The 27,495-nt window shown below is 39.0% G+C and overlaps 1 protein-coding gene and 1 long non-coding RNA gene across 2 annotated transcripts in view; one reads left to right on the top strand and one right to left on the bottom strand.

Moving 5' to 3' along the window:
* The window catches only part of LOC308066847, a 125,277-nt gene extending 110,319 nt beyond the window's left edge, over positions 1-14,958 (top strand). Inside the window, exons 2-3 of the long non-coding RNA XR_013929343.1 lie at positions 1,103-1,175; positions 5,627-14,958. This is a non-coding gene — a long non-coding RNA (uncharacterized lncRNA). The remainder of the gene's footprint in view (positions 1-1,102; positions 1,176-5,626) is intronic.
* Positions 1-26,385, bottom strand: part of GALK2 (galactokinase 2) — a 48,954-nt gene extending 22,569 nt beyond the window's left edge. Inside the window, exons 1-6 of the mRNA XM_080394675.1 lie at positions 26,039-26,385; positions 23,392-23,480; positions 21,845-21,968; positions 18,014-18,104; positions 14,965-15,111; positions 2,243-2,341 (exon numbers count right to left, since the gene is read on the bottom strand). Of these exons, the coding sequence (XP_080250801.1) occupies positions 2,243-2,341; positions 14,965-15,111; positions 18,014-18,104; positions 21,845-21,968; positions 23,392-23,480; positions 26,039-26,091 (603 nt within the window). The 5' untranslated portion in view covers positions 26,092-26,385. The remainder of the gene's footprint in view (positions 1-2,242; positions 2,342-14,964; positions 15,112-18,013; positions 18,105-21,844; positions 21,969-23,391; positions 23,481-26,038) is intronic.
* Positions 26,386-27,495: the final 1,110 nt, after the last annotated feature.

Below are 27,495 nucleotides of genomic sequence, written 5' to 3'. Positions count from 1 at the left end.
TCATGTTACATATGGACAATCAGAGAAATGAATTAAACTATATATATACAAATGTAGTTACTATCTCCTTCCTTCTAACATAAGAGACTGCCTTGCCTCACAGATGCCTTACACAGGCTGCCTAAGATGTTCCCAGTATTTGTGACCTTTTCATGGAATAAGCTAGGCATCCATTAATTAAATAATTCAGGATGTAATGTAATCAAGAGATTAAATTCACATCTGGTTTTTCATTGGGATAAGTTGTAAATCATGTACCCTGCTTTGGCTTCTTAGAATAGACTGCAACTCCGCAAGCCGGGATGTCTTACTGGTTTTGGCATTGTTCGCCCCCAGAGAGTTCCTTGAGCAGCTAGAGTGCTAAATAAACAATGACAAATCTGCTTGTACATTATGTACAGCATGTGTGTAACTCACTGCCATTGAGATTCTGGACCACGTCACAAAATTACTATCAAGACAGACAAGCTTGCTTATATTAAATATACCCTTTAAGAACTGCTACATTAGATCAGAATGTACTACTAAGCTGGTCCAGCTTCCTGTTTCTGACAGTAGCCATAAATGGGTATTTAAGGGAAATATAAAAATAGGACATATACAAAGCAATCTTTTTTTTGGGTGTATTTTTCCAGCTTCCCATAAGCAACGATTACAGCGGTTATACTTACACTGGAAGCAACATCCAACTACTATGTTTAATAGCTACAAATAGGCTAATACTCTATCAGTGTATCCAAGGTCTTTTCTGAACCCTTTTTAAACTTTTGCCTTCCACAATGTACGGTATTTCTCAATTTAACAATTAATGTTTTTTGGGGAAAAAAAACAAAACCAAAACAAAAAACAAAACTTCCTTGTTTGTTTTAAACAAGCTGCTTGCAAATGTCATTGTGTTTCTATTAGTTCTTCAGTTATGAAAAACACTGAATTCTCAATTTACCTTCTCTTACCCATTCAGAGCTTTTACAGAGCTTCAGAATACCACCCTCAAAGATACTTGTTTTCCAAGCTGAAAAGTTTTAAATTATTCAGTGAATACTCATGTAAAAAAATAGCTTTGATCAACCTCAGTGTCCTTACTGTACATTTCTCATTCCAGTGTTACTTTATTTCGAGATGGGAGGCCAGAACTGCATTCAGCTGCAAGTACACTGAAGCAAGGATATTTTCTGGTTTGTTCACAATTTCTTTCCTAGTATTTTTAACATTTTCTTTGCCTTTTTGATCACCACCTCTATAGATCAGAAAAGCCTCCAGTTACACGATCATCAGTGTGTATGTCAGGAAAATATGCTGCTTCCTTCAGCATTCCTGCAGCTATGTGTTCACTACTAACTGTATAAAGTGTGAAGGAAAGGTGCAGAGCAGGTACAGGTGGTGTGTCTCATAATGGAATTAAATGTTTGGTGTAATTCTAGGAAATAGCTTCTCTTCTGTATAAACTCATCCAAGATAGGGCATTAAGGAACAAAAGCTGCAGAGATACAATAGCACAATTACAAGGCAAGTAAAAGTTGTCATGAAATGCTACATTAATTTCAATAAAAGTATTCTGACAGGTTTTAGCTTTGAACAGTTTCAGTCCTGTGTACCTTCTGGGACAGTGGATAAACTCCACTGTAAATTTCACCACAAGCACTCATGCATAACTTGGCAGGTCCTGTTCATCATTGCTAGTCCACCTTCTGTCACCACCTTTAAGACAGATAAATGCCTTCTACATCAGAATCCAGCCACAGAATTGTCTGGAATTAGCAAAAATGGGGGAAAAAAAATAATCTCCATTGTCTTTGTAACTGGACCTGGCAAAACTTCCTAGAACTGTTTGGTTGTAAGAAGTTTCAAGAAAGCATTTTTGTAATAATTATCCCATTTGCACTGAACACAAGGCATACCGACCATTCAGATTTCATTATATGGGAAACAGAAATTCTAAGTTCAGCGATGAATTAGCCAAATAGTGTGGGGCCTGGTGCTCTTCTAGCGTACATCTTTTCCCACAATTTTTCTTTCCTCCTTCTTGCCATTTCCCATTTTCATCATATTCCTTCAAACTTGTCACACTTAATTGTACACAAGTTTATACAAGTAATTCCTGTTTCATTTGCGTACCAATGGTGCTTACAGTGCTTACTAAGGATTCCAAGTTTCTTGTCTTTCTGCTAGATATGTATGAAGGTGTTTTTGTTTACATAAATCCATATTACACTGTTAGTTTAGATTATGAAGATCCACATACAGTTCCTTCTTCTGCCAGAAAAGAGATTGACTGGTCCATTCCTCCACCTTCTGTGCCAATATAGCGTTCACTCTTAGTGCAAATTTCTGCAAGTTCCACCTGAAAAAAACATTAACATGTAAACCTTCAGCCAAGGTTAAAGATGATACTTTTATACTGCTTACATATGAACTAGTGAGAAAACAAAGGAGATAACGATAGAGCTCTGAAACCACTGTCTCTCATGCACCAAGCAGTGTAAGCTGGTATCAACCAGGGTGCCACATGGCCCCTTTTTCCTGTTATTCTGAAGCAAAAAAGAATCAACTATTCAGCCTCCACTGAACCCACCATAGCCAGACGCTTTTCAGAGTATCCTTGTTTAGATGCTTAACTCTTGTAGCTGTCTTCCTCCCACCTTCCTCATTCACTTCACACCCTTCCATCCCAACAGTCAATATTTTGTTCATTTATTAGTTGAATCTATCTATATATGCATCCTGGTACCTTACAGAAAAATGGCAAGTTGTTACTTTATACTCTCGTAATGTACTGACTCCAGAATCAGAAATTATGTATTGAACCTAACTCAGGAACCCTTTCCCACTATAAATAATCAGTGGTGCTTGTCATTCCTCCTTGAGGTACTGTGCTTTGCTTACATTGTTTATCTGAAATAATTTGTAACTATATGTGATTTATATTCTTTTGTGACATTTTAGGCATATCTCTTGTGCGTTCTGAAACCTGTAGGTCAGAAGATAGTACAGGAGGGTGGAATATGACTATCAAACCATCACAAATAATAATTTACAGTAAAGCTTTCAGTCATCAGGCCAAGTCAAAACAAAACACAAGAGAAGCCTTGGAGAATGGTCAAAGAACATAAAAACTAGTCAAAAAGAAGTAGGTCAGAAGGAAAGCACACGTGTCCACCTGTTATGACCCCTACTAGTTAGTTTTTCTAAGCACAAAGTAACCACAGGAAAGATAGGAAAAGCACGTTAGAAAAGCTGCAGTCTATTTGTCAGTCTGGTGGCAGTCAGATTCAGATTCCACACTAAGGATGTAGTATCACAGGACTGTAACAAGCTAACCAGCAAGGCAGGGACGTTAGCCAGCATGCAGCTGTAAAAGGCAGCAGATAAGAGGCAGTAAATCACCATGTTGAGAGAGAGGTATGTGCCGGGTGCCTGCCTGCTCGCTCGCTCAATTTCTGTAATGGCACCACAGACAAAGTTGTAAAATTAGTGCTTAGATCAATGTAATCAGGTTGAACTGTTTGCAAGTGCACTAACAATCAATTTACTCAGCTCAAAATGCAGCTATGGCAAATAAGCCCCAGGCTGATAGGCAGAAGTTACCAAAAGAACGTTAACATAGTTACTCTAAAACTATACAGACTGGATCTCTTTGAATCAAACATGGTAAATGACCAGTCACAAGAAAAAGACCGTTAAGAAGAGAGCATAAAAGTACAATCAGCAAAAATACTCTCCTTTTCTGTACTGACTTTCCTTTGTGTACTTTAAAGATGAGCTGAAATAAGAGATAATGCTTCTACCATTTTTCCTGAGAAAGTACACAAACATCGCACATTCTGGTGTTCGTTCTTTTTAACAAAAGCCATCTCCCAGTGCCCAACTTTTGCTAAAGATCATGATCGTCATAATTCGTTTCTCCTCCCTTGTCCCATGTTCACTCCAAGCAGTCCCATTTCCAGGTTGAGCCTTAGACCTCTTCATCCCATCAGTGACAGTTTAACATCCAGTCACGGTATGTCCCTGCTCCACTACAAGTTGGCAATAATTCTGAATGAAATGCTAACGAATGTAACGATGCTTCCCCCCCCCCCCCCCCCCTTTAATGCTAAAATACTCAGTAACAGCTACACAGAAAAATAAGGACAAACCTCCACACACAGCAGTCTCTAGACACTCGCATCTTTCTACATGTGAAGGCGCGCCTATTTACAAACATCTGTTGCTGGGATGTGGAAATGCTGGCAAGTTTCAGCCAGTTCTGCTGAACCTGCCTTTCGCCCCTCTGAGAAAAGAGCAATACCATGCCCTGATTTTTGTAGCCACTGGCAGGAGACATCAAGCTGGAGTTCATGAGCATTACTCACTGGCAGCAACAGAACTGGCTAAGACCATGCCAGCACACTGATCATGCACACTTAAATAGGAGCTGTGGTTGTGCAAACCTGGTCTGAAGCACAGCTCTTGAGGTACTCACAATGTATATTCCACTCTTGGACACAGCTGCCTGAGGTATTATTTCATCTGCAATTGCCAGATAAAAGCTTTGTGAAGTCAGAAATTAAACATTTCACACACTTCACTTAGTCTGGCTGCATGTCATCTTCATATACACATCAGCTACCGCTTGATTGCTTAAATCGTTTAGACTTTATGAGCCTGGACTTATTAAATAAATATCAGGACAAGTCTTGCAGAGGAGGAATGTTAACAATTAGGACAGTGCCACTCCCCTGTCCCTTTACATGGTCTGGTGAATTGTGCCTGGTTAAGCATTGGGCCTTGCTTCGCCCCGGCTCACCAGCTGTCCAGCTGCGTATGCTGGGCTAACAGCACTGAGCTTGAGCAACTTTTGTTTTGAAACTTAGCAAGGATTGGCAGGACCACCAAGTAGTAACTGGCAAGGGTTGAGAAGAGCCCTCTCCACAAGACAGCCCAAGGCATCCCTGAAACATCATTTGGTTTCTAATTTAAACAGGCCCTTGCTGACACAGGCTGGCCTTCTAATACTAGGATGAGAAGCATGTGAATGGAGAGGAAATCGTCATCTGTATAGAAAGCGGCTTCTACTTACTATTGAGACAAATGGGCAAATGTTTGCCTTTTTGCTAAAATGAGTGAAAGGGCAAAGATCAGAGGAATTGAATTGTAGCTTTGGAAACGAATGTGAAGACTAAACTGGAGAGCCTTGTGTACATATTTGATACTTGGAAGGGGGTGGTCACGTGACTGAAACAGTGAACCGAATGTTGGGAGGTCTGGGCTCAATTTCTAGCTCCACATTAAGTTTTTCATGATTCAGAGAAAGTCCCTTTAATTCATCATGGCTCCATTTCCTCAGTAAAATGAGGCGTATCTTCCTCCTCCTTGTAATTAGTAATTGCTACTTGCGATTCTTAGATGATAATACTATAAATATGTGTGACTGCATTACTAGAAACTGAAAGAAAAAATTTTTGCTACACAAGCTCTCTGACTTTAGGCACCCACAGAAAATATCTCTAAGGAAAAAATTTGCTGGAGCCATGTAATGAAATAACTTTTGCCTATCTCGGAGTAATACTTTGTTTCCATCCAACTTGCAACACTCAGCAGCTCTTTAGGACTGTTTGAATCATCTCTGATTTATCTCTCTCTGTTGTAGCATATGGCTCACCTGTAAAAATACAGAGCTGCTCAGATCCCGGATTTCACTGCACAATTTGGCCACATCTGAACTGTCTGAAGGTCTGAACAATACCTAGGCATGCATCTCCGCCTTCCTCCTGGCTGCCCTGCACTCCTGCAGAGAAGTAACTCCGAGAACTTTCACAGCCGCACTGAGCGGGGCTGCACCCCAGGCTACACTACAGCACCACGTGCCAGGCAGGTGGGTCAGAGGGGCCAGCCACTCCTTGCCAGAGTTCAAAATACAAGTGCTACACATATAAAATAAACAGTCGCCCCTATTTCACAGAAGACCTAAACAAGCTTTCTTGTACAGCTAGGTGAAAGCAGACATTTGTTCTTCATGAAGAACCATAAGAAATATGCAGCAAGAATAAACCCTATCTGCACATAGACTACACTTCCATCCCACGTATTCTGATACGCACGAGAGATCACTTCGAGCCAACCACAAAACATAACTAGTTCTATGCTCCCAAGACTCATTAGCATGTTTTTTCCATCCCTAAAGCAGTATTTCAAAAACACGAATAAATCATAATTTAAGTCTTCATAGAATTTTACATACTTTACTTTAAAAGCATTCCTATAAGGCTGCTGTTATCTTCAATTTAAAGACAGCACAGATATTTACATGATTTCTTCAAAGTCATGGCAATCAGTCACAAAGCTGAAATGAGAATTCAATCCCCCCGCTATTTCCAGTATTGTGGCTTATTTCTCTCAAGAATATACTCTCAGGGAAACCTTTGCAGGGTGAGTTTAAAACCTTTTTAAGATTATGGTAAAGAAAAGTGGAATAAAAAGATACTAAAATCAAAGTAAAAATGGATCTGAATAGTAGCATTATGACTCCAGGAAAAAAATTATGTCATCAGATGGATCAAAAATGTCATTATACAAGCTGTTCTGTGATCCATGTATTTCTGTATTATTGTTCCAGGAAGTTGTTCCAATAGGACAGGTCATCATCTGTGAATAATAACGATCATGTGGACCTAACTCCTAAGCTGTCATCTACACTATTAAACAAGCAAAGTGATATATTTAATGTAGTAATTAAAAAAATAAAGCTCAAACATCAGTCTATGTTTCCTTTGCTCTCACCTCCCTGAAAAAAAACACAACAAACAAACTAGCCAAGAAGGGAAGTGCATATAATGCCCGTGAGTAAGTGAGGAATTGTCAGTATCTCCCCAAAATGTCAGGTTTTGATAAATTCCTGCGCTGAATGTGAATTCTGCACGCTTACTTACCTACAATGGATTTCTTATACATGAGCTTGTCCAGACTGCCTTTTAATGCATTAAAATTTTAACATGTAGATCCAGTAACTAGGACTTTTACTGGCCAGGTGAGAAACACCTCCTTTTGTTGATTATTAATATGCACCTGACTGGCTTCATTTAATACCTTCCGGCTGTTACAACATGAAAGGCAATGAACACTCGATTCCTGCCCACTCCACCAATTACATTAATCATTTTATGGACCTCTAACACTTCCTCCTTCAAGTGCCTTTTTCCAAAGAGTCCTAGCTTACTTTTATGGAGGTCATTCTGTACCTTTGATCATCCATGCAGCTTTCCCCTGAATCTTTTTCAGTTTAACTTTCTTGGTTTGTAAGAAAGGAAAGAGGCAGACTTACAGCTTTTCTTAGACTACCTTACAGTAAATGTCAACTCTATCTTTTGCTATTTTTATCTGGCAAATAAGCCACATAAAATATACATTAATTAGTGTTGCATAGACGTATGGTAATACAGTCTCAACCGGTTCAGCACTACTGCTCCAGCTCTTTCACTGAGGTCACTGTCCTGACACTATGGTCAACAGGAGAGATTTTGTGACCACATCAGCCACTCCTGTGCAAAGTCCCTTTGTTTAAACCTGCTTTGCAGTGGCATAGCTGAAGCAATCTGTTGGCTCTAGTGAGGTCTATAAAACTGAGGAATAGTAGCAGGGAAGCTGGGATGGAAACTTAGATATCTAAAGTTAGTCTAGCAATACCCTGAGCTGTATTGTACAACTGGTCTGTTCAGCCTCTGAACACAGGAGAGGGATGAGCATAACATGACAGTAGTAGTAGCTGGTAGGTGAGTTAAACCTTGAAATCTCCCTGGTCACCTCTCAAAAAACCACTAAATATCACAGCTTTTGAATGCCAGACCCAGTATGACACACAAAAATGCAAACAGTACTTTTATAGCTGTTGGCAAGAACACGTGCCAGGTTGGCTGTGCTTCCGTGGGAGACATTTAGTATCAGTGAGTTACATGAGATATTAATAAACATTAATTATATATTTATTTTATATAATTATATCTATTAGAAAATATATATTTTGGTATTATAATTAATATATATTAAGGTTTTGTTGCTGTTTATCCAACAAAAAAAGACACAACACATTAAATGAGAATATCCATAATTAAAACAATATAAAGCAACATCATCAGGAGTAGAATCTCAGTGCATAGAATTCACTCACTTGCCTAATAAGCAATTAAAAATTAAGAAATCTATGCGAAGTAATAATCTATTTAAGGAAGCTGCTGTCCCTCAAGGATTTCAAAACTGAACTCTTAGGTTTTAGACAAGTTTAGTTGGAGCATTTGGAAAAATCTAAAACTAACAATGTACAAAATGTATTTTTTTCAGGCTGTTCCCTTTCAGAAGCTTAATTCTAAAGTCTGCTCAGAATGTATCCTATTGCAGGAGGCAGTGCCTACCAGTTTGTCTACCAGGCAACTGGCCCCCATGTGCAGACCTAGGCTAGCCTTTGATCTAAGATCTCTACTAACTATCTCTGTTTTTTGTTTGAAACAATTTAAGGTTCTCCCTGATAAGAAGCAAGTCAATCTTGAGTTACAAAGACAGAAATTACTACCACTTAAATCTGTTTTTATCTTTCAGCCACAAGATTTCTATCCAGCATGCAGAAAGTCTAATCTGGGAAATCATATTAGTGGAGATATAATTTAGTCTGACAAAGAAGGGTTGTGATTTTTATTATTAGTTGCCTTATGTGTCATTACTTTAGATGGAGAGATTTATTGTAATAAGAACTCATCAATAGCTCTGCATCATGTTACCTTGGTTTGGATTTTTAATGGAAAAAGTGAGTTTTCAGTAAAATGATACTTTTCACTAGTATGTATTTTTCTCTGCTTGTTTACACTTCAATATGAAACACCTAAAATTCAGGTTTTGATTTTCATCTGAGTATTTCTGGTCTTCCAGAAATGTTAAAGAACTGATAAAAAAGTATTTTTTGGACTGTTTCCAGGCACAATCCAACACTGTATTTGAATTGGCCACATACACCCTGATACTTCAGCAGCATGATAAATTATGAACCATCCGCTACAGCTCATTTGATTCTCTGTTGCCCCATCATTTTAGTTTCTCTTAGTTTGACGTTATTGATGATGAACATGAAGGCCTAAATGTACAAAGGTATTTAGGTATCCAAGGAATAATGAAAGTGAACAGATGATCACTTGTAAAAAAATTCCTAAATATAGAAACCTAAAGAAATAGCTAAGTGAGAACAGATAAGGGAGTTTCACCTTTAATAGTCCCCACGCTCACAAAGAGGCCAAGGGCCAACTGCTCCAATTTTCACTCATGCAATGGGTCTGGACAGTATGTAAACTGTGACAGAATTTGTCCCTATATAACTGTCACTGTCAATATGTTCCATACCGGTGATCAATCCCTTTCAATCTCACGTAGACCTTTAAAGAAGTAAACTCGTGTAAGACTAAACCCCTTAAAAGAGTAAGACAATTAGTGAGTAGGAGACAGGCAAATATTTGTTAGTAAAACAGAATTAGTGTTGCTTAGTACTTTTTTGGAACAGCTCACCCTACATTACCCAGAAACTTGATATATACAAATCCAGAATGACAGCAGCCAAAATAAAGCAACCTTCTCTATAAAATGATAGTATTAAATTACATCTGCCTCAGAGGTTTTATGTAAGTTCATTTTGGTGAAAATTAAACATGCTAGATTTTCTGCGTATACCAATGCAGGAGTAGTAATAGCTAATCTTTAAAATAAAGACAGTTTTCGTCCTGTTTTAAATTTTACTGTTCGTGAAGGGAAGCTCCATGAAAAAAATACGTTTGTTAATACATGTTATTTTTAGACTGTCATTTTCAGTGCCCCAAAAGTCTCTTCAGCATGCAAATTTAAGTGACTGGAGTATTTAAATACCTATTGAGCCAAAAGTCCAGTATGTACATTTACTCTCTCATTAACAATTTGGCCAGTTCAATCTGAAAAGTCACTCAGTCTGCTGCTTCCCTTTACAAGTAATGTTGGTCATTTTATGGCAAATTTAGTGTAGGTTTTCTATGAAATTCTACAGGGTTTGGTTCACAGCACAAAGGGCAGAAAATAGAGAAGAAACATTTATAGATAAAGAAGAGTATTTTAGAGTAAGATGAAAACATTCTCTATCACTTAAGGCATATTTAATGTCGTTAGATGGTGAATTTTATTTTAATCTGTGCACATTTTATGCATATGTATATATATGAAAAGAATTTCTGAAATATAAGGCACTATGTTTCATTTCTTAAGGTATAAAATGATGCCCAAATTTTGAGGTTATTTTTACCACCAGAAATGTTCTTATTTTTTGTATCTGGTCTTGACTAGAAATAGATTGCTGAAAGTCACCATCTGCTTCCAGTTTGCATACAAAACCCCAATTAGCTAAACTTCATATATGTTTTGCAAGGTAATTATGCTTACTCTTTTTCAAAATGGGAAAATATTTGTCAGATAGTATCTGGATGTCCTCATAAGCCCAGCAATCTTAGCTTGACTTTGTCTGCCCTCTAACATGCTCAAATAGGAGGTTATCAATTTGGTTGATGAGAGATTACGGCCTTTGATTACCACTGCTCCAAAGTACTCTGCATTTCCCCTTGATTACAAACACACATGGTGAAACTTAACAAGTTAAAGAACCCTAGGTTTTAATTCCACGGGGAAAGAGAAACTTTAACGTTTCTCAATATTAACGGTACTTTAAAATACAGTATCTGTGTACCACTTTTTGTGTAAGCAATGTGAGTTTCTCATATAAATAACGTGAGCATGCATTTATCAAACATTTTTGATGCAGCAGTATTATCAAATCCCAACCAGTATTATCAGCACATGTTATTAATTTCAAAGTCACACTATCAATATAATTACTCACAGATTTCTTTGCCAGATAGCTAGATATTAAAGCCCTATTGCACATTAGAAAAATTATTAGGAAGTGGTAAAGTACTCGATTGAAGCCCTCTCCTTATTATACACAGGCTTCAGAAACAAAGTAGAAAGGATTCCAGTTGGCCTATCTATCCTCCCATTGAAATGAATGAATTACCAGGTATTGTAACTGTTTAATGTTGAATGTTTTGAAAATTCCGCACTCCAAGCCATAGTTCGAGAAAATTTGAGCCAATGGACACTGTGCCATTACAGATTAGATTCAGGTCCTTTATTTATCATTCTGTCTGATATAAGATTTTTCTCAGTCTGGACAGAGCCAAAAATAATTCAACTTCCTATGCTCAACATTTCACATTAAATTAAATAAACCCTATTTGCTTTTGATCTATTTTTCCCAATAAGTATGTGCACAGCTGCCCAGTCTTAGCAACAGAAAAAATGTTAGGGTGGCTGAACAGAACTTAGTACTGCAAGATTTAACATTTGGACAGCAACAATATCATCACATCTTTCAAGTAAATCTAGTTATTCAAAAGTACTAAGTGATTTTCTGTACTTATTAATTCCTACCATAAAACACAAAGCTGGGACAATTTAGAGCATTATTCTATTTCCTTTACAAAAAGTATCTTCTGATGAAAAGTTGTACAAAAGAATGATTTTGTAACAGTAAAATAAAAATCACTTTAAAATCAAAAGCTACTATTGAGTATTTCTGTTCTTTGAGTGATGCCAACACAGTCTTAGACTGGTATCCTGTTTGGAGGAGAAAAATGGATTCTTTTTAAAGATCACATTCTAAATTTTCCATCTTGTTATTTGAATGCTATTGCACTGCTGCAACTGGTTAGCACTGCACATCTGGCTGAATTGTCTTGGACTGGTATTTTCCCTAAACTATTGTGTATGTGTGTGATGGGTTTTTTAAAAAAAATATTGTATGCACACTGAAACAATGCCCTATTGCAGACTGCTACACACAGTAATTAGTGAGAACATTTTTTTTCTGATTTTGTTTTCAATGTCAAAAAAGTGCTATTTTTAAAGTAAGCCACCATGAAATTCTAGCCATGCTTTTACAATATTTTTCATTTTGGGTTTTTTTGGCTCTTTCATAGGCCCAAACTTCACACTGGAAGTGTTATCTCATAAAAGCTCTAAATTTCAATGACTTTTACTTTACAGCTACTATTTTAAACTCACATTTATCAGGAGTAAGAGCATATAAATAAAATATTCTTATAAAAATAGTTTCACAGAAACAAAACAGATAAATGTTCCATTCAGTAAAAGGTCAATTTTTCATAACTTTGGCTACAGAAGCCCTACAATTCAGCCAAATTTGATTCCAAAGCCAATAGTTTCTATGTCCTGCTGCTACAGACCATCGTATTAAGATTTTGCAAAGTCCATCAGACTAATGAGGGGCAAAAAGTCAATCTTTTCTCATAAAATTACTACCATGACCAAATACTGTTACTTATAAATACTACCATTTACAACTTTTGCAACTGTTAAGCATTTGAAAAAAAAAAAAGACAGAGGGGAGAGGTAAAGCGGTATTTCTTCCTTAGAAATAAACAAACACATAAATATCCGGAGCCCTAAAATTGCAAGGTCCTGGTTTGCTTTCTAGCAGAAAGGATCTGGAAAGCCCCTATTTCTGGTCAGCTAAGAATTCCCCTGCCATGAGGGGAGCTCCCAGCTGATACAGCCAGCATTACTAGATCCTGCACAGATACCATTTGACACCAGCACAGGATGCATTAGGAGCTGGAAAGAAGTGGCCAGAGCACGTTTTATACTTCTGAGGGCTTGCATGCCTAGATTGCTCTAATTTATACTCGGACTAGCTCTGCCTTATACAAGGCAGTTCTGTGAGGCTAAGCATAAATTCAGAGCAACAGAGAATCTGGATTTAGCTAGATATAAGAGGTCTCTAATGCTAAATCATAAATTAGCCAAGAAGACTGAACTTGGTTTTACTGTCCTGTAAGATTTGGGAAAACTTAGAGTCTGGACAAAAGTAATCAGTCTTCAGAGCTGTCATCCTCTGTCTTAACCACCACAACCAGGTGTCTTGGTCTATGCAAGCACAGAAAACCTTGGTTACGTTGGCTATTGGGAATTCTTCTCTGTACATTAATTGCTCATTTTTCCTCACAAGTGCAAAATATTTGGCTGCAGATAGCAAAATTTCCTGACAAAAATGTGCAATTGTGTCTCATGTGTTTGTCCAACTGCATTTGAGACACAAGATTAACTTTCAGCACGTTTTCCAAAGAGCAAGCAGAAGAGATTTCGGGTTGATTGAACGGGACACATGAGGAGAAGCAAAGACATTCAGTGGAGTCTCTCTCTTCCTTCTGTTCCCCCACAAGAAAATGCCAAAAGGAGTTTTGCACCTTTCTTTAGAACAGGTCTGGCATGATGCTGGCCAGTACTCCCAAGCCTTGTGCAAATTCAGCTCAAGATACACACTGTATCATTTATGCTCTGAAGAAAGCTGTGCAGTATTTCTTGGAATAATGAAAACCTGGCTTCTGGTTTTCCAAATACAGATTTCTACTACCTAGTAAAATGTGGGCTTTCTTGACCTCTGTCAGTTTAATGGATTTTGCAGATACCCAATTTCTGAACACATGCTTTCCAGTGATTTTGATCTGTAGTTCCCAAGCTTAGCTCATTTGATTACCACCATCAGAGACGGTGCTGCCCTGTAATAAGACCACCTAAGCAAAACCAGAAGCTTCTAGCCAGGCCAGGTAGGCATGTATAAAGAAGCATGTCTGCCACCTCCAACCCTCTTACTTCAAAGTCTCATTCATCAAAGTGGGAGCCTCAGTTCCACACTTTCATCTGCCACTGCACTACGTGTCTCACCTCAGAAACTAGAGCCGCTGTTAAATGTCCGGTCCCTTACCTACCTTTTGACACACAGTGCACTAACACAAAGCAGGGTGACAGTGAATGTAGCCACATCCTCCTACGTTAAAAAGTCAGCCTGCCTCGCAAGCCCTGCTTCTTTCTGCCTTAACCCTGCCCAATACCGTCCTGAAGCAAGCACTGCGCTCTGCAGTGTGGGATGGAGCACTTACCGCTGAGCAGATCGCTGCAGCTGCAGCTACATAGAGAAGTAAGTCACAACTGATAAGCAAAAACTTCTGTGTGGATCTGTTTACCTCCTGGCTCAGGTAAATGCTTGTACACAAGCACAGTCAAAAGCTGCCATCATCATGTACCACTTTAAGTTGGCTTTGTACCACAATTTGGGAATGTCTGCCTTAGACAATAGGCACAAATATGCATAACAAGTCACATTTAGATCTGTTCTTTTCTCTTCCTGACAATGTTCTAATTTAAGATCCTAGTTTCACTTAACCAGACATTTTTACTGGAGAGAACTTCATTCCCATATGGCACCTTCAAGGACGATGACTCCTCCAGAAATCAGTATTACATGAGCCAAATTCTATTAACAGTTGTACTGGTAACAGGTCACATACTTGGGGTTTGTTTTTAGACTAATGTTTGTTTAAAAAAGTGAGGAATACATTTTGGATTGTAAATATGTTCGTTCCAAAAAACCTGTGAAGAGAATAAGGAGAGTCAGATGGAAGGATTTTACCTCCACTTTGTGCTGATTATATAATTTATCAAGAAATTGTTCCACAGGCCTCCAACACATGCTCTGCTGTTAAAGCCATGAAAAGTCATTCAGGGAGAGGGTAAAGGCCTCGGGGGTGTGGTCCACATGCTTCAGCACATATATCCTCAGTCCTGGCCTGCATATAGCACATCTGGTCCAGGCATGGACCTGATGGTTGGCCAAAATACAGGCTTACAATAATGCTCCTTTTTTCAGCTTTAATGTAAGCCTGTTTTCTTGCCAAATTCAAATCCTGCCAAAATTTGGCCAAAGATGTTTGCTCAGTTGTGCAATATCTGAAGTTTATATCCAACAACTCCTTGCAAAAACAATTGTATCGTGTTTTTAATGTTTACAAGTATTAACAATATTTAATTTTAAGTAGAATTTTACTGCTGACACTCTCGTGTTTTACAGTAAATTACCTTAGAGAGGGTTTTTCCATTAGCTCTTAGTGTCACGAGTCCTGCACAGCACACCAAAGCACTGGAGCTAGAGAGACCAGAACTTGGAGGGATGGTTCCATCTAGCAGACAATTCATTCCAGTTGGGTTATTAAGACCAAAATGTTCCTAACAATGAAAAAATAAACAATCTCAGTTTCAAGTACAGACAGGCTCAGGCTTGCAATTATCTGATACTTCGAAAGAGAATCTTTCTTCTGAGTTGCTGGAACCAAGGACCTGCTTCTGGTATCTCCAAAATAAAGCAAAAGTCTCATTCTACTCCTTAAAAACAAAGCCAATGGTAGGGCTTTAGCCAAAGGTATGTCTGCAATTCCTGTACACAAACATATATGAGCTGACAGAACTGTACCCCAAGCAGAATTCAGTATGGGCTAAACGCCCAAGAATTTACGAAGCTTCGTGGGTGGGTTTTGCAGCAACTGGCTCTGCTCTGAGCTGCCGTAGTGACAGTACCAGAGGTTAACAATCATTTTATACCCTACTTTTGTCCTTTTCTCCACAGCTCCTCACTTAAAGCATCCTGAAGAGCTTAAGGTCCACTTTATGCTTCACTTCTAATGCTGGCATGTGGTTGTAGGGAGCCACATCACGCTGATGGGGAACTAGTAGCCATGCAGCTGTATTCAAAGCCGGATACTCCTACCTCCTGAAGTACTCACGGGACTGACACTGAGAAAACCACAATGGTACGTGAAGGACACTATGCTTTATGAGGCACAAAGGCATACCTACCAGCGGTGATGGTCTCTGTCATGCTATTCTTAGAATAAAGTTTAAAATATAGACACACGTGATAGATATCACAGATAATACATTTAATCCAGAAGTCATAAATCCTCATGTACATGCTCTTTTAATTACTCTTTAGTTGCTTTGTCTTTTTATTTATAATCACTTTAATATAAGTTGCTCTCTGTTGTTAGTTTGAAATAAACATGCAGTACTTATTAAGAAATCATTGAATGTATATGGGGGGTATATGAGTGGCTACGTTCCGATACAGATTCATATGTCAATAAACTATTTTACCATGTCAATAATCAGAAAAAATAGCAATGCTCCCATAAAGAAATGCCCACCTTCAAAAAGATTTCTGCTATTTTTCCTGTAACAACTTCAACCATAAATGCAAATGGTAGAGATCAGCAAACACAAAGAAGGTCCTTTAATGTCTTCTACCATCACTTCAAATTATTTTAAGTTTCCCTTTCTACAAATATAAGGGAATTCATACCTAAAATACTTCTGATGCCCATGCCCCTTCACGAACAACACTTAGACATGCTTGTTCAAAAACAGAAAATGCTTGAGTAACCAGAAACTGATCCACAGTTTCTGGATTGTCTTGAATGTGAATCAGGCTTGCAAACTTATCACGCAATGTTTAAATAGAAAACGTACTTCAGTTTCAAAAATGAAAATGGACTTTGCCAAGGTCTGCAATAGTTCTGTCCCAAAAGGATAGCGTGTTCAACTTAATATAAACAGATTATCCCGCTGGACCCTCTGAGTACTTGTATTTCAGTGTTTCTTAAGTCTGTAACATTTATGCTTATTTTCTGCCAGTGCTAGAGTCTGCAAACCTGCTTTGCAAATTGACGTTCCAGTATGAAAACTTGTCCTTAGGAAACAAACCTCAGTAGCAGACTGCAAAATAAATAAAGTCAATTGGTCATGCTAGCCTTAATATAAGAAAGAATATATTGTAAAGAAACCTAATCTATATCTCTACAGTCAATGCAATTTAAATGCCTGTGTTACTGAGCAGTATAAAATTGAAAATCCTCATGTTACTGCAAAGATAATTAATTTACTGGGGTCTAAGCATAGGGGTAGGGGTCTGTTCAAGAACTGTGGATTGTAATAAAGTGATTTGTGGCACTGATTGTTCCAAATTTTGTATTTTGAAGACTCATTGTGGCAGGTTTGAAGCAGGCTTTGTTGGCTGTCTGCAGTGCTTTACCTATTGGGTCCTCCTGTGGCTTGACCTAATGGCCTATCCTGAGGCAAGCTTCATGTGCTTTAAAAAGCACATTTACCCATCATTTGGGCAGGCTGTGGTGACCTGTTCCTGACCTAGCCGTCACTGTTTATCCCATCTGCCCTTCCAGAAACATCACTGGATTGACATCCAGCTGAGAAGTCACCATGTTTTTTCCTCAAAGGGCCATGAATCACCTGCAATCAGCAGGTGAGATTTATAGGAAGCCTCAATTTTGAGTTCAGGCTGCCTCCCAGGACAACGTGGTTGATGATCAGCACTTGGTTTCACAAGCAGTTCAGTCTTCAAGTCAGTCTGGAGACAGGCTAGCTCACAAAAGAGAAGATAAAGCTCAAATGAGCAGACAGGAAAATGTCTGCCTGTTTGGTGTTCCTGCGTTTACCGTAAGTGTGCTGTTTCCTGCATAGCTGTACTCAAGAAATTGTGAAAATTCCATTCAAATTCCACACATTGAAAATCCAGATAAATAATGCTTCTTACTGGAATACTTCTTCTCTATGCTGTTTACTTACTTTTTACATTTTTCTTTTACCTACTGCATGAGTCAGCTTCACTCAGTTGTTATGCACAACTTGTAAGTTTCCAACATTAATGAAAATTAGTGTTTTTTAAAATGTTTCCATAGGAAGAAAACAACTAAAATACAATCTTTGTATCCTGACAGACAAGTCTCCGAACCTTCTTAAAAGCAATTTTCAATTAGATGATTCCATTGGAAAGCATTCTTTTTAACTTCAAAATCCAGAAATGTCATCTTGATGGTGAGTTTGATCCTAACTTTACTAAATAATTATTTGCTATTATAATTTATGTAATAAAAATAGTGCTCTGCAAATACTTTACAACAAACCCGCTCATATCTCCTCTTAAAATTTTAACATAAAAATACTTAACTGTATGTCAAGAAAAGCTATAGAATAAAGGGAAGTACTTTGAGGGCAAATAGGTACACTTCTTGTATTTTAATTCTATATTAATTTCATGAGTTAAATGGATTTGGCTTACCTGAATACCCTTCAGCCCACACAGGAAGTAGTTATGCCATTGAGGCTTCGTTTTGTTAATCTGAATATTATTAACAGTAGTACTGAAATCCCTGCAAAAACAGAAAACCCTTGAGGCTTTAATTTGTCAATAAATTTAGTTTGAAAAAACATGGCTTATTACTGCCACCTGCTGATGAACAAAAACATTCCGATGCTAGTTTTTTTCAGTGCAATGTTTTTCAGGGGTTTTTTGTACAGATCTTCTTTATTACTCAATTCTATAAGGCTATTTTAGAAGGAAGCATAAGAATTTTTGCTTAAGTTATAGAATTTATTAAATAAATTCAGAAATAGAGCTGCATTTGGCATCCTTAATGAGCGCAGCATGCCTTCTATCAGATGCATGTATGTTCTCTTGATCTCTCATAGAAGTGAAAATCTAAATAATCGTATCTGTCAAACCTAGAATGGAGATAAATACACTTCAGGCTCACTGGTAATCCCAGAATCAGGAATTCATTACCTTTGCTCTGAATGGCACTTCAATTAAACAGGCCTAATGCAGCAAAATTACATTATGTATGTTACAAGCCATAATTAAAATAATTTATTTTAAAATAGTTGATCTATTTCCTCCAGGATTACTCTGATAATGGTTTTCCTACTCCATGTTCATTTCAAAATAATAAAAATGGTAAGCCTGAATGTGCCTAAGGAAACTAATGCCACAGATAGGTGCTGTCAAAATGGGCGTGGAGTGATGCACAAAGGCCTCAGAGGTGCCTGCACTACTCACCAAGAAGCACGATTTGTTTAGAAGTCTATACAGTTGAATGCCCAATAACTATATCTACCTGGTGTCATTAGAGCAGATGCCCAACACAGAGAGAGGAAAGGCATCAAGAAAGTTAAGAAAAGCTAACAAAAAATACTCAAATGTTGCAGGCTAAGCTGTGCTTTACAAGCAAGGTGTGCCAAATAGTATGAACAGAGGCAGCTGAATTCCCTGGAAATATTTAGGTTTAATGGGAATAAAAACACTTTCAAGAAATCATACAGCAGGGGACAGTCTGCAGCTGCTAAGAGAAGGGATTTTTTCATTCTTACATTAGTCCCAGTCTGTATCTGTAAACTATATATGTTAATGATGTGTTGGTTTTATTTTTATACAAAAAAATACTGCTATTTAATACCTGTAATGAATACCCGTATGAAGGTGGTTTATTGGTAAGTATTCTGTTACCTACGGGGGAATGGTTACACTAATATAAAGCATTTCATCTTTACAGTGATATAATTGTCTTGAAACAATGGCTGAAAACTTCACTTTATTCTGTCAATGAAAGGCTGCAATTTTGTGTTATGCAACCCCAAACCTGACAACCCATGTAAAAATGGACCCACACTCCTGCCTCCTTTTCGTATAATGCTAGCTATGCTGCAGTAAGCTACTCGTATTACTGATCTACAACCTAGTCCTAGCTCAGTGTTAGATGAACGATCTTACTCTTTAAGTATCAACTTAGAATTACCATTTTATATGTTATACATGCAATTTCAACATTCAATACAGTGCCAAAATATCAGAGATTGGTGTATAGTTTAACATGTAAGTTGTCTTTCAATAAGAACTGGTCAAAATAGTGCCCCTTACAGGGCTTTATCAACAATACATCATCAAAGAATTGTATAGTTAGTGTCAGAAATTACTGGGGTTTCCAGAGTAACACAAAAGATCTGAAAGTGATTATTGAGATTATGATACAAGGGAAGTTTGAGAATAGCTGTAAATTCTTCCCATTTGAGAGTCATGTGTAACTATCTCCTAGAGAATAAAACATCATTTTGCTTATGAATATAATAACAAAAATTACTTGTAAAAAAGAAAATACTTGTCAGAAGTCATGAAGATTAAAAAAATGCTGTATTTGCTTATCTTATTTTCTACAATAACACTAAATTGTTCTTGTAAAAAACCAAAGTTGATGGAAATCATGCACAAAAGTGATTAACCGAAAGCAAATTTGAAGTCCTCTTTCCCTCAAAAAAAAGAGTTCTACAGTATTTTATCATTGTAATTCTTTTTATACAATCAGACAAAGTAAAACATCAGTTAACAGGAAGGCATATAGTATATTTGCTGGTTCTCAAGATAAATTAAAATAATGACTGCTTAAAATGCACTTTGCTCATTTCTGCAATCTTCTCGCGTAGAAAATGAAAGAAAAATTGGCTTGGATTTTGGCAGCTTTCATATGGATGTAATTCACACAAACGCAGAATGTGGATTTGTCAAGATCCCCAGAATCCTTAAGTCTGGTTTTTTTTGTTATCGTATTCAATTTGTTATAAAAACCAATTCCTAAATGGCCAAGCTTTATCTTAAATCAGTAAATCTTGAGGCTTGCCTTTGACCCTCCTGCTGGAAGGTAAGCAGTTTGATATAAGAAACTTTTAATAAAATATGAAATTGGGAAAAACATACCCATAAAGTAAAAATACTCTGATACTGTCTGTTCTAGCCTTTCTGTTTTAAAAGAATTCTTGGAAAAGCTTGCCCCTCCTCCAAGCTACATATAAGCATTCCAATCTTTCTGTATAATTAGAAGAGGTGAGATTTTGAGTAGTGTGAAAAAAACCTCATGTGGTTGAGGTGTTTTTTACTGCTTGAATAGTAATTAATCCTTATTTTGGGGAGACCGATTTGGCTCTTTCTCACAGAACCTCACTGCCTTGTCAATCTTAGTTTATCTATTTGAGTTCTCTGTAAAATAAATCTGACTTCAAAAAAAGATTGTCAAGTTTTGCCACAGGATGGAAACTGATTGATAATTATCATCCTCTGGTATTTCTGAAGGCATTTTGAGAAGTATCATGCCAGATATTCTCTGTACAAGTACTTCTCAATTACAAAGATGTTATGTGAAGGGGAGGTATTGGGAACTTCTAAAGACTAACTTTTTAATACCATTTTAGCACAAAGAACATAAAAGGCATCTGATCATTTCGGATGATTGATGATGAAACATACCTATGTGTTTTTTCTTGCAACCTGTTCTCTGTCTTGTTTTGCCTAAAGCTAACATCTACTGTCAGTGTAGAAGAGGGCTACAGAACTGTTACATGTTTTACCAGTTCACAAAACAAGAATGAAACAGGAAATTGTGATTCTACGGAGGCTTATGGTTAGTCCTTGTTTGCCAAAGGCCTATACATATGCATTCACCACAGGCATAAATCTACCAGTGTAACAGGCTGGGAAAAAAAGATATACTGTCAACAGTTTTGTTATGTGGTGTAACATTCAAAGTGTTGAAAAATACTCCTTTGTTATGAAATTATGGGCATGTTTTAGCTTTGTTTTTAAGCAACAGTGTCTCAACAAAACAAGCGATGCTTAATGGTGTATTCTGAGGCCTATTCTCACTTTATGGTTTAAAACACACAATTTCAAACTGAAGCCAGAGCAGACATAAAAGTATAGTGACTGTGTATGCAATCTGAATTCAAAGGCTGTAATTCGAGATTTGGTAGAAACTGTAGGTACCTTATGAGAAGGTCATTTCAATTGTGATGTAATGTGCCAAAGCTTAAAGACCAAGTGAAAATATTTATCTTTTGGTTACTGCTTTATTTAGTATCCATTGGAAGACACAAGCAGTGAGTCTATTGCTCAAAACTAATATGCACAGCGTAGAGTCAATGACATTCCATCTGCTCATATAATTCATTTTACACATTAAGCTCTATATTGCAATGGAAGTTTGTCAGATCTCTGAAAACTTAACCTGTATTGCAATTGCATAAAGAGGTTCATAAAAACTAATGAATAAACAAAGTAATTACTTACAAGTACAAAGAATTGGTATTTGCCAGTTGCACAACTTGAGTTTTTACAGGTTCTACTGCAATCAGGATATCTTGTTCTATAGCCATAGGGAGCACAGCATAACCACAGTAGTCTATATGTTCTCCTACCAAAGAAACATACAATTAATATACTTTGGAGTAATTCTTTCTAGAATAGTAGTAACAGGGCTTTTACAGGTGTTCAGTGTTGTCTCATACAAGACAATTTCTGAGTACAGTCTCAACTCTTACTATTTAAAGTTTGGGGCACATTTCCTCAATTTCATAGTACTGCACAAAAAACTCTGTTCTTTATTGATTTTATCTATCACATTTGTTTATAAATATTAACTTTTTAACATTGGCATATAAAAATAATTTTAAAAACCCTATGCAGATTATTGTCTAGCAATGAGAATGGCCACATTATTTGTACACTGTTGTGACAGTACAAAAATCAAGTCAAATCAATCACATATAACTGACAACTGGAAGAGAAAGGCGCCACGTCAGTCCTCATTATGTGATCTCCTCTGCTTGTGTGAGTGATTCATTAGCCACTAGATAAAGCTTGTGGTGGAAATTACCCCCACCCCCCCCAAAAAAAAAACCCAAAAAACAAAAAACCAAACATCTGGACCTTTTTTGCAAGAAGATAATAATTGTATCTAAATAATCATTAATAAAGTTGCATACAACACATAAAGTACCATTCAAATAGAAAATGTATGTAGTAAACAGCCTCCCTCTTGGGAATAGTTCTCAGCATATGCTGTCTATTTAATATACATGATATGTTCACACAACACTGAGATAACAATCATCAATAATTGCACAATAGACTAATTGATTTTCAAAGCTCTGTTTTGCATGATCTTTTTACTTACAATGTCTTCAAATGCATAGGGTTACTTTATGAATATGCAAGAAATTGAGCTCTAGGGAGAGCGCAAGCCTAACGTGGATAGAGAAATCTCAAAAATAAGGCTGCCACAGAAATAGAAGTAAGTCCTAAACACAAAATAATTGTGTCACTCCAGTCTGCCAGTGAATCACAATCAACTGTTCTAAATCTGTAGACACATCTCTGTGGAAAAGTAAGGAACAGGAGATGATGGTAGAATCACTTCATGCTTTATCATATGCATTGCTGTGTGGCTGGTTATATTTGGTAACTGAAATTATAATGGAAGAGCAAAAAATATACTGATTTAATTTGTGGATGCACTGTTCATCAACTACTTTAGATTAGATTTCCAAATCCTTTAAAAAAAATGGTATCCAACCATAAGCTGGCAAGTTACTCCAGTTTTCAAAACCATTGCTACTGTCTATGCCTTTTCCAAAACTGATATTTCAGTGTGCATTTTATTATAACGAGATACAGTAAAAGCTAGTGAAGTATATTCTCTTCTCCATTTATCACAAGCAACTTCTCTGAAAAAAAAACCCAAAATTAAGACCAACATTACTTTGATTTTATATTTGAAACTACCAGGCTTCCATAATGGCAGACAAAATAAGAGAAGATTAATTTTTCTCTTTTACCTATTAAGTTGACTCGCCCGGGTGCACGAACATAAAACTTGGGAGCCGATCCAAATTTTGATATAAACATCTCCTTCAGCCTCTGCAACCTGAAAAGCAGATTAGAAACATTTAAAAGGACTACATTTACATAAAAGGCAGGAAGTTTCAATGTTTCTTGAAGTAAATTTGATTCAAGTATACAGAGTTTTCTGTGTTACATCAGGAGCAACATTAAGCTGCTTTTGCGCTTCACAGAACATTGATTGTGACAGAGAAGACTCTATTTAGAATATTCTGATTAATAAGAAGTGTGTATGTTCACTTGAAAAAGATAGAAGGGGCCTTATTTTATCTAAGTCATCTCTCTAGGTTGGTTCCAAACAGAAGCAGGGAAGGCAGTTGCCTGGTTTAACAAAGTACCATAGCCTCCACCTACCTTTCCTATGCTACAACTCTGTAAAACTGTTTGCTATTGAGGAAGAATCCAGCAGTGTGGACCAACCGTTTGTGGTACCGGGATTTCACACACGCACACACAGAGGTACTCCCTTCAAAGTCGGATCTGACCACACCAGGCCTGAGCAAATTAATTTTCTTCTAAGTTTTGACTTCTATCAATTTCCATTTTAGACACTACCCCATACCTGTACAAATGCTAAAGAACTAAAATTCCAAACCTCGGGTTATCCCTATGACTAACTTTGACAGTATTTACTCTACAGGTTTACAGCAACAGTTCCCAGAAAGTTCTTCTGGTTTTCCATTTGGAGGCATCAGATGTGCCACTGAAAATACCAACACAAAGGAAAATGTGGCATATTGCTTTGTTTCCTAAGACTGTAAAGGTGTCTAGCTTCCGCCCTGTGTTGCAAAGTGGGGATGCTTTATCATGTCATGCAGGAACAAGAAGAGATTAAGCCATTGTCTTAGCGAAGAATGAGAAATTTGATAGTGATACACTTCAAAACTACCTTAAAGCAATTTAGGTCACACACTAACCCATTAACATTCATTAACATAAGCAACAGACTAGAATGATGAAAAAGCAGTAAGAATACAAGAAAAATAATCTCTAAAATGGGACTTAAAATATTTCATTGGCATACCCTGTTGGGTATGCTTTAAAGCAGGTAGCTGATTAAATTTAGGTTTTGGGGGTTTAGGCTACTAACAAAACTCCTAACAACAACAAAAAAAACTTAGGGTTTTTTTTAAAAAAAAAAACAACTAGCCTACTAACAAAAAACCAGGAACCCTGCTAAGGTTCCTACATTTAGTCTAAAACTAGAACTGAAAGCCTAATTAATGCAAAGCGTAAGTAAGAAGACGGCAATGAAAAACAGATGTAACAAAATTTCACAGTCAGTTATTTAGTTTGTACTTCTTTGTAAAAGCTGTGTTACTGTCCAACTATATATATTCAAATGCTTTGTAAGATTTCTTTAGATGGAAAGCTGCAAAATACTATTTGTTGTGATTTAACAGATCTTTCAGTACTTTTCCCATCTCAGTGCCCAGTAACAAAGCTGTGTTAGGTCCCTCTATAATTTCCCTTTATAATCTGCCCTGGTATTGACTGGTCTATCACTCTTACAATTAGCAGAAGCAATTTTCTGCCATTTCATTGTACGATCCCTTTTCTAGATCACATTAATAATATTATAGTCCACAGGGGAATACGTTGGCAGAATTCTAGGTGTTAACTTTATTCCTTTTTGTGTCAGCCTTCAGAATGCTTCTTGGTTTCACAGATATTTTTATAGTGGGCATTGGTACCAAGAGACTAAGAACAGAGCAGTCATGGGGGCATGTTTATCTAAGTGCTGATGGATCTCTTTTTTTTAATGTGGGTTTTACAAGCAGGCCTGATGAAAGACTATTTACAGGCTTTGGCCTTGATGTTGCAACACGCACACCGCATTTTAAGCACCTACATCAGAGATGGCTGTCAGAAGTGCTAAGCTGAGGCATCCCTCACAACTTCACACATCCAGCTCTGGCAACGCCGGCCTTGTGCTTCCCACCTGACTCGCAGGGAAACACGCTGCTAGCACACGCAAGTAACAAAAGTTTAAAAAACCGAGCTTTCTCCATTGCCAACTGAGGTAAAAAGCTTAGGCTGAACTGTGTGTGTATCGACTTCCACACAAGGCCTGCAGCTCAGTTCGGTTGGAAGAGGCTGGGCCGGTGAGTGCTGCCGCCATGGGCCGGGCTCAGCCCTGCCAGGGAATCGTTGCTGAAAGACGAGGAGGTAACCAGTATCCCCAAAATTCTGACAGAAGTGACGGGAGGCATGATGAGCGAGTTCTTCCCGCTCCCGCCACCGCGCCGGCACCGCGGCAGGGCCTCCCCGTGAGGAGGGGGCCGCGGGCCTCCCCGCGCCGCCGGCGGGAAAATCGAAGCACGGCCAGGCCGGCGTGCCGGCGCCAGGGGGGCTCCCGGGGCGGCGCGGCGGGCAAGGGGCAGGCTGGCTGCGTCCAGGCGAACCAAAACACCGCAAGTCAGAACCCTCTCGCACCTCAGACCAGGGCATGGAGACAGGCTGTCCCACCTGTCCTCCCACCCGCCCGGGTCCGCCTGCACCGCCCGCCCGCGCAGGGATAGACCGCGCCCCTCCCGCGGACGTGCTCGCCGGGCCCGGGCCCGAGGGGAGCGACCCACCCACCTGGGCTGCTCAACCAGCTGAACCGGGAGGGTGCCGGGGGCGTCTGCCGCCATGGCGCTCCCCCCGCCAGCAGCCCCTGGCTGAGGCGGGCAGCGGCGCGGTGCGGCGGCTCCGGCGGGCCGCGGTCACGGGACAGGCAGGCACCGTCCTTCCGGGCGGCGGGGCTGGCAGCCCGGCCTCCTCCCCGACCCGGACCCGGACCCGGACCCGACCCGGCGGGAGGGCACTGCCGAGGCGGCGGTGCCGAACCCGCAGGCTGCTCTCGCAGCCACACCGCACACCGCAGCGCGCCCGGCGGTGGGGCCGCGCTGCCTTCGGCTCCTCGCCCACCGCAGTCCAGACGTGAGAGGAAAGCGGCTGCGACGTGTGAAGGAAATAGGGTTTTTTTTCCTCCATTCCTGTCAGAATGTAGGTGGCAACAGAGAAACTTCAAAAACTACCCCCAGCCCGGTGCAGGCTCCCCCGCGGGCCCTGGGGCTTGGAGCAGCCCTGAGCGGGGCCAGTACCGGCTCTGGCTAAATGCACGTGGGATGAAAACAGTAAGCTGGCAATACAAGCCCCTACAGCATTATTTTTTTTACCCCTTGTATTTTTTCTGGTGTGTAGTTCTGCCAGCTTGGCTCAAACAAGCAGTCTCGCAGGTCCTGTTTACCCCTCAAGAGGAATGGCTGCACTCACTTAAGAGGAGCTGAGCTTTTGGAATGTGTTTACAAGCTCACCCGCTCATGGTTACTGTCTGTGTTGGTATCTTAAAGCCCCTAATATTCCACTCATGAATCTTTAAGTGCCTGCACTTCGAGAAGCATAGTAAATGGAAATTTCATTGTGGCTTTACATGTCTTTCTGAGGTAAAACTTTTTTCTCCCCATCAGTATGAATGGCAAAATAGAAGCACGGTTTTTAAAACACTTAGCAATGGCGATGGGTGGGGTGACAACCCTTCAGAAACTGTAACAACATAAAATGACCAACAACAGACAAATCTGGAGACCCAATAAATCCTGCGAAGGTGCCTGGGAGTTTGTGAGAAGTACAGGCCTTGTGGAGAGGCAAAACTTGCCTGTCCAGGGATTTTGCCTCACTCAGGCAAAGACGGCAGCAGAAATTAGTGTGTAAGTATCTTCAGAAAGCCAACGTTTTGCAAAGCCCGTGGTTTTTACAGTTTAGGCCTTTTAAAACTGCTGCTACAGCGTTATGTCTTTGAGGTAAAACAGAGTGCACGTAAACCGTTCAGCAGCACCGAGTGAGGCAAATAATCTGCACTGAGGGCTGGGCGACACTGCCAGGATCGGCGAGCGGCCGAGGTTTTTGAATTTGTCATGCAGAGAGGCGCGGCCGCAAGGCTCGCAGCTCCAGCCCGCGGGAGTCGGGCTCGCAGCGCTCACAGCCGGCTACACGGCGACCAGCCCCGGCGCCACCGCGGTGTGGCCCGGGGAGGCCCCTCCGGCGCCAGGGGC

Source organism: Falco punctatus (genome assembly GCF_963210335.1).
Source record: "Falco punctatus genome assembly, chromosome: 7".
NCBI classification, from domain to species: Eukaryota; Metazoa; Chordata; class Aves; order Falconiformes; family Falconidae; genus Falco; species Falco punctatus.
This window is presented reverse-complemented; position numbering and strand designations above follow the sequence as displayed.